At 40.9% G+C, this 8,695-nt stretch overlaps 1 protein-coding gene across 1 annotated transcript; it reads left to right on the top strand.

Moving 5' to 3' along the window:
* Positions 1–1,929: 1,929 nt before the first annotated feature.
* LOC307097968 (olfactory receptor 4L1-like) lies at positions 1,930–2,868 on the top strand (the record flags this gene model as incomplete). The annotated part of the gene is made up of 1 exon (XM_079768299.1): positions 1,930–2,868. One exon carries the CDS (start codon positions 1,930–1,932, stop codon positions 2,866–2,868), a length of 939 nt encoding a protein of 312 aa, XP_079624425.1.
* Between the last annotated feature and the right edge of the window lie 5,827 nt (positions 2,869–8,695).

Genomic DNA, 8,695 nt, shown 5'->3' on the forward strand with positions numbered 1-8,695 from the left:
AACCTAGAGCCATAGCTGAAGTGTCACTTGGATTTGGTCTCCATTATTTAAAAACTAGAGGCCCAGTGCATGATTGAATCATGCACGTGTAGGGTCCCCCTACATGCTTTCACTTTTCGTGGTGGAGCTGGGTGCCTGTCTGCTCTGGCATCAAGCCTTTCAGAAGCCTCCGGCTCGGCTTCTGAAAGGCCTGGTGCCGGAGCAGACAGGCACCCAGCTGCCATGCTTTTGATGGTCCGCAGCCGCTGAGGGGGGCTACCCTGCTGTTGAGAGGCGCACTCCCGCCCCCTGCGCCTCTCAGAGGCCGCTCAGAGGGGCTGCGGCGGACACCTGGCTACCCTGCCGTTGAGAGGCGCAGCTGGGTGTCCGCAGCAGGCCCCCTCAGTGGCCGCGGATCTGGCCGTTGAGAGGCACAGGGGGCGGGAGTTCTGCCCCCTGCGCCTCTCAACAGCAGGGTAGCCCCCCTCAGTGGCAGCGCATCCATGCCTCTCAATGGCCAGATAGGCCACCCCGAGTCCCGCCCCCCAGCCTCCCGCCGCCCAATCGTGGGCATAGCGGAGTGATGGTAATTTACATGTTACTCTATTATTAGATAGGATTCATACATGTTACATATACCCTATAATTTAATACTTTCTTATATGATTTATTGCTATTTTTGTTTGATAATTATGTCTCTCTATATTATAAACTTTCTAGACCATAGGGCATCAATTTATTCTGTATAAGAAAAAAATAGTGCAGTTAATTACAACATAGAGGGATTCCAATATACTTATTGAATCTTATCTTCTGTGGAATTCACATGGAACATATGAATTCAGTAAATATTTAGTAATATAATAACTTAACCATAAATACATATTTCTTTACTTTGGGAGGCAATATGGTATATTAGTATGAGGGCAGATTCTGATATTAGACTGACTGGGATTGATACCAGCTTTGATCCTTAGCTGTGTACCCATGAATAAGTCATTAAATATTTCTGTGCCATAGTTTCCTAATATGCAAAAATTAGGATAATAATAATACTTGGGATTGTTATGAGACTCAAATGTGTTAATGGATGTGAAACAGAACAGAACTTAGCACACAATAATCACCTAATGTTAGTGGTCAATTTTGATCACTCTAGATACCATGAACAATGTTTAAAAAGTTGAGTAAAGACAATTTAGTATGATATATTACAACCTGGCAAAATCTATATGTTAGGATTGAATTATTTCATTATTTCTAAAACACCACATATGTACACTTACACATAATAAACACACTTCTCACTGAAAACAAGCTCAAAATTATCTGAGGCTGAGCCCATGTTTCTCAGTGTACTACACAACAAAAACTAAAAAGCAAAATTATTTTTAATGAATTCAAAGACTCATTTATATGTATAAATTAGTTTCTAATATTATATGTGTACACTTGTTTATTTTAGAATGATAGAATAACCTTTGCAAATTACCTCAGAGAAATAGGACAATACAATTCTCTCATCTCCAAATCCTAATTCCATATATTGAGATAACATAATCTCAAAGGGTGACACATAAAGAAGATTATAATAAAAAGACAAAATAAACATTAATCTAGTTATTTATCTAATTTTTCACATGAACATATTAGTGACAAAGTCATGATTAATTGATGAGTATTTTTTGATAGAATACAGTAGAAAACAAGATTTCACTTCATCAAATGCTCTTTTATTTCTGAGTAACTATAAGAATGCTATTACTAAGTGATGTGACTCATAAACTAATCTCAAATTATAAATAGTGATATGCTGATATATTTCAGATGCTCTCATATCACCAACTATTATTCATTAAGTAGAAATGGAAAAACATTGGTACTAATTGTGGCTCTTTTTTTTATTCTTTTTGTAGAAAAGAACTTCTGGGTATTTTCTGATTTGAATAAATGGATCTCAAAAATGAATCTGTAGTGACTGAGTTTATTTTACTAGGGTTTTCTGGACGATGGGAACTTCAGATTTTCTTCTTTGTGACATTCTCCTTGGTCTACAGTGCTACTGCATTGGGAAACATTCTCATTATAGTCACAGTGACATTTAGCAGCACCCTTCATTCTCCCATGTACTTCCTCCTTGGGAACCTCTCTTTTTTGGACATGTGTGTCTCCACTGTCGCCACACCCAAGATGCTCACAGACTTGCTTGCTGAACATAAGACCATCTCCATATGGGGCTGCATGACCCAGATGTTCTTTATGCACTTCTTTGGGGGTGCTGAGATGACTCTTTTGATAGCCATGGCCTTTGACAGATACGTAGCCATATGTAAACCTCTGCACTACAGGACAATCATGAGCCATCGCTTGCTGAATTGGTTTGTGATACTTTCATGGATAATTGGGTTTATACACACCATGAGCCAGATGGTACTAATACTGAATTTGCCTTTCTGTGGCCCCAATGTGGTAGACAGTATATTTTGTGACCTTCCCCTTGTGATTAAGCTTGCTTGTATCCAAACTTATACCCTGGAACTATTTGTCATTGCTGACAGTGGGCTGCTCTCGCTTATCTGTTTCATCCTCCTGCTTGTCTCCTACGCTGTCATCCTGGTCACTGTGTGGCAAAGATCATCTGGAGGACTCTCCAAGGCTCTGTCCACATTGTCTGCACAAGTCATTGTAGTCACTCTGTTCTTTGGACCTTGTATCTTTATCTATGCCTGGCCATTCAGTAGTTTTGCAGGCAATAAAATCCTTTCTGTATTTTACACTGTTATCACACCCTTCCTGAATCCAATCATTTATACCCTGAGAAATCAGAAAATGCAAGTGGCCATGAGAAAATTACGGTTCCTACTTGTTAGCTCTATGCAGAACTTCTAAATTTAAGCACAATAAAATTAACACTACTTTCAAATACTATGCTAACAGAACTTGAATAGATTATACATAACACAGGGTTTCACTCTTCTTATGTTAAAATCATAACCAGTATAGAAAAAAATAATAAAATATTTTAATGATCACAATGCAATTATAGCATATTATGATAATTAGCAGCCTGCAGCAAAACAGACATAAAATCATTGAGTACTTTTACATAGGCATTCAATATATACTTACAGTACTAATAAAGAAATAAATATGACTAATTAGAGCTTTAGTCCTCTTATTTGACAAGGTAATATGTCAAACTTTCGAGAAAAATAGATTCATGTCACAATATTATCTATAATAATAAAAGCATAATATGCAAATTGACCGAACGACTGAATGGACGACCACGCTATGACACGCACTGGTACCAGGCCAGCCAAGGCGGGTGTGATGCGATTAGTCGGAGGGCCCGGCCATTGCCCCATGCTCATCCCGCAGAGGGAGGCCCAGGCCACCATCTGAGGGGCAATCGATCGGGGGCTTCACAATTGTTCGCCCCAAAGAGGGAGGCCCAGGCCACCCTCTGAGCAGCAATCAATCATGGAGCGCCGGCTAAGTGGGTGCAGCCTCCCTCTACTGGGTTGATCACAGAGCCCTGTGATCAATCGCCCCTCAGAGAGAGACCCAGGTCACCTGGCTGGCGGTGCTGCAGCAAATGGGTGGGGCCTCCTTCTGCAGGGCGATCAATCTGGGAGCCATGCGATCGATCGCCCCACAGAGGGTGGCCCAGGCTACTGGCCAGTGACGCTCTGGCAGGTATGCAGGGCTGGCCAGCAATTGCCCCACAGAAGGAGGCCCAGGCCAGCCAAGTGATCGCACCCCATGCCTATCACCTGCAGAGGGAGGTGACCAGTGGCAAGGGAGAGGGAGTGCAGAGCCGCACAAATGGCAAGCAGTGGCAGCATTGGGGGCAGGGCCAGCTGCCAGCAGCCAGGCAAGGAAAGCCCCAATACACCCTCATCGCCGGCCAGGCCTAGGGACCCTACCTGAGGGGTCCCAGGTTGCAAGAGGGTGCAGGCTGGGCTGAGGGACATCCCCCCACTCCATGCATGAATTTTGTGCACCGGACCTCTAGTATATAATAAAAGCCCAGCGACTGAATGGCAGAATGACCAGTCATGATAACACGCACTGACCCCCAGGGTGCAGATGCTCAATGCAGTGGGAGCAGCCACTCACAAGGTGGGTCCACAGCGGCTTTGCTAACTGGGTTGAGCGGCTGCTCCTGCAGCAGGCCCCACCAGTGCACAAATCCCATGCACTGGGCCTCTAGTTTCATTATAAACAAAGATGAATGATGAGCAAGAAGAATCCCAGAGGTTCCATTTACCTAAAAATATCCTAATTATATTAATTGAGAACTTAATTTGCATCTCATGTTCTAATGTGGAATGGTGGTAGATAAGATCTTCTTTTTTAAAATATATTTTTATTGTTGAAAGCATTACAGATTTCCCTTTTTCCTCCCCAATGACCCCCTTCCTTCCCACCCCTGACCCTTTCTAGGCCTTCACCCCACTATTGCCTGTGTCTATGGGTTAATCATATATGCATATAAATTATTAGGTTGATGTTTTCCCTCTCCCACTGCATTCCCTCTGAGGAGCCTCAGTGTGTTGCCTGCTTCCATGTCTCTGGATCTATTTTGTTTGTCAGTTTATTATGTTCATTAGATTCCACATATAAGTGAGATCATATAATAGTTGTCTTTCTCTGACTGGCTTGTTTTATTTAGTGTAATACTCTCCCAGTCCCTCCATGCTGTCTTAAAGGGTAACAGATCCTTCTTTTATTACAGTTGCATAGTATTCCATGGTATAAATGTACCACAGTGTTTTTATCCACTCATCTACTGCTGGGCACTTGGACTATTTCCAGATCTTAGTTATTGTAAATTGCATTGCTATGAACATAGGGGTGCATACATTCTTTCTGACTGGTGTTTTGGGTTTCTTAGGATATATTCCTAGAAGTAGGATCACTAGGTCAAATGGCAGTTCCATTTTAAATTTTTTTTAGGAAACTCTACATTGATTTGCATAGTGGCTGCACCAGTCTGTATTCTCACCAGTAGTGTACTAGGATTCCCTTTTTCCCACATCTTGCCAGCACTTACCATTTGTTGATTTATTGATGGTAGTCATTCTAGCAGGTGTGAGGTGGTACCTCATTATCGTTTTAATTTGCATCTCTCTGATGATTAGTGACTTTGAGCATTTTTTCATGTCTCTTGGCCATTTGCATGTCCTCTTTGGAGAAGTGTCTATTTAGGTCTCCTGCCTATTTTTTATTGGGTTATCTGCCATCATTTTGTTGAGTTGTATGAGTACTTTATATATTTTGGCTATTAACCCCTTATCAGATGTATCATTGATAAATATGTTCTCCCATACAGTGGTTTTTCTTTTCATTTTGATGCTGGCTTATGTTGCTGTACAGAAGCTTTTTATTTATGTAGTTCCATTTGTTTCTTTTTTTTCCTTTGTTTCTTTTGTCCTTGGCATTGTATCAGTGAAAATTTTGCTACATGAGATGTCTGATATTTTGCTGCCTATGTTCTCTTCAAGGATTTTTGTGGTTTCACAGCTTACATTTAAATATTTTATCCATTGTGAGTTTATTCTTGTGTATGGTGTAAGTTGATGGTCTAGTTTCATTTTTTTTTGCATGCAAACACCATTTATTGAAGCAATTGTCTTTACTCCATTGTATGCTCTTGCTTCCTTTATCAAATATTAATTGAGCATGGTGGCTTGGGTTGATTTCTGCATTCTCTGTTCTGTTCCATTGATCTATATGCCTCTTCTTGTGCAGTACCAGGCTAAGGTTTATTCTTTTATATGATGATTTGCTTCATTCTTCAACACTAAGGTGACTTTTGTTTTAAGAACTTGAAGGCTGGTTTTGAGTTATGATTGAATTAACTTATCTATTATTAAATTGAGTTATTATTGAACTGACTTCTCCTCACCTAGAAATGGAAAAAATATTGACTTCTCTATAGGTTCAAACATCCATCTAATTAAACAAAGAGAAAGAAAAAAAGGAAAAAATAATTGCATACATATAAATAATAAAATGTTGGGCTCCACTTTTATCTTTTTTCCTAATATCATATCTCTATATATAAGCAAGATAGACTCCTATTTATTTTGTCACCCTGTATTTCACATAACTAGGATTAAAGTCCACTGTCTAATAGAATTATCAAACACCAGTGTATATAACTACAGAGAAATTGGTCTTAAAATTTTTTGCCTAGCTCAGTGTGGCTCAGCGGTTGATCATTGGCCCAGGAACCAAGAGGTCACCAGTTTGATTCCCAGTCTGGGTTGTGGGCTCAATCCCCAGTAATGAGCATGCAGGAGACAGTCAATCAATGATTCTTTCTCATCATTAATGTTTCTATCTCTCTCTCCCTCTCCTTTCCTCTCTGAAATCAATAAAAATATATTTTTAAAATGTTTTCAACTTGCAGTAACCAAGAACAACATAATTTTAGAGTAATGAAGTATTACTAATTTCAAAATAACACACGGATTTAGGAACTTAAAATAAATGAACGAGAAGGGAACATTTGGAATGCTAGAAAGCAGTAAGCCAGCCTGAATCATGGAGGACATGTCTGGAGTAGAAGTATTGATAATAATTTATTATCGATTGAGTAATAAGCCACCATATAAAGAGTTAAGAAATTCTGTAAGCAAAAATGGAACTCCCATTTGACCCAGTGATCCCACTTCAAGGAATATATCCCAAGAAACTAAAACACCAATCAGAAAGGATATATGCACCCCTATGTTCATAGCAGCACAATTTACCATAGTTAAGATTTGGAAACAGCCTAAGTGCCCATCAGCAGATGAGTGGATTAAAAAACTGTGGTACATCTGCACAATGGAATACTGTGCTGCAGTAAAAAAGAAGGAGTTCTTACCATTTGCAACAGCATGGATGGAACTGGAGAGCATTATGCTAAGTGAAATAAGCCAGTCAGAGAAAGATAAATACCACATGATCTCACTCATTTGTGGAATATAATGAACAACAAAAACTGGTGAACAGGGACAGATCCAGAGACAGAGAAGCATCAATCAGACTGCCAAACCTCAGAGGGAAGATAGGGGAGGGTGGGGGAAAGGAGGAGAGATCAACCAAAGGACTTGTATGCATGAATATAACCTTAACCAATGGACACGAACACCAAGGGGGTGAGGGCATGAGTGGTGGGGGTGGGGGGGGGAGGGGTTAATGGGGAGATGAGGACACATATGTAATACCTTAATCAATAAAGAAATTTAAAAAAAAAGAAATTCTGTAAGCATTAACATGGAAAATTCCCCAAGATATACAAAAAGTTATAAATAAGGTGCAAGATATTGTGTATGATATTGTTTTAAAAAATCTTAACTTCCATGGCTTAAAGTCTTTTTATTTTTCAACTTTATTTTTATTATTGACACTATTACAGATGACTCTATTTCCCCCTCCTTTGTCCACCTCCACCCAACCCCAACTCCCTCTTTCCTCTGGTCATCAGCACATGATGTCTGTGCCTAGGACATATGGATGGACAACAGACATTATGAAAAGACTAGAGGCCTGGTGCATGAAATTTGTGCACGGGGGAGAAGGGTGTGAGTCCCTCAGCCCAGCCTGCACCCTCTCCAATCTGGGACATCCCTCTCACAATCCAGGACTGCTGGCTCCCAACTGCTTGCCTGCCTGCCAGCCTGATTACACCCTAACTACTCCCCTGCCAGCCTGATCAATGCCTAACTGCTCCCCTGTCAGCCCGATTGCCCCTAAATGCCCTCCCCTGCCAGCCTAGTCACCCCTAACTGTCCTTCCCTGAAGGCCTGGTTGCCCCTAACTATCCTCCCCTGCAGACCTGGTCTCCCCCAACTGCCCTCCCCTGCAGGCCTGGTCCCTCCCAACTGCCCTTCCCTGCTGGCCATCTTGTGATGGCCATCTTGTGTCCACATGGGAGTGGCCATCTTTGACCACATGGAGGCGGCCATCTTGTGTGTTGGAGTGATGGTCAATTTGCATACTACCTCTTTATTATATAGGATGCTCAATATCACTAATCATCAGAGAGATGCAAATTAAAACCACAATGAAATATTACCTCACACCTGCCAGAATGACTACCATCAATAAATCAACAAACAATTGCTGGCAAAGCATTTTTTAAAAGAAAGGATTTATTGGGCCATAAAGGACCAGGTGAAGTCTAAACCACAAGAAGCATCAGTAGGTGGAAAAGGCAATGTGTCCATTGTCAAAGTGTTGAGGACCACTTAAAAGTTTTTATTTATTGATTGATTTTTAGAGAGAGGGAGGGAGAGAGAGAGATCTATTTGTTGTTCCACTTATTCATGAATTCATTTTTTTGTATGTGCCCTGACTAGGAATCAAATCACAACCTTGGTGTATCAGGATGACACTCTAACCTGCTGAATGACCTGGCTAGGGCTGAGGAGTGCTTTTTATACAGTATGTTTGGGGGAAGAATGATGTAAATTGTTTTGAAATAATTTATATTTGCTATAGATGAGGAGATAGGATAGGTAAAGTGGGGTCAGTTCTATAATAGGAGCACCGTCTGTAAGGAAGGAATATTTATTACTTTTGATTGGTTACAGGCAACAGTCCTGAAAATTTGTGCATATGCAGGATGCAGTGGTGGTCTAGTGGTGGGCCACTAGACTCCTGGATGTTGATTCAAAGCTCCAGCATCCATTCAGGAATGTGAGCAGTCTTTTGTCAG

This window comes from Cnephaeus nilssonii (genome assembly GCF_951640355.1).
Source record: "Cnephaeus nilssonii genome assembly, chromosome: 4".
Lineage (NCBI taxonomy): Eukaryota > Metazoa > Chordata > Mammalia > Chiroptera > Vespertilionidae > Cnephaeus > Cnephaeus nilssonii.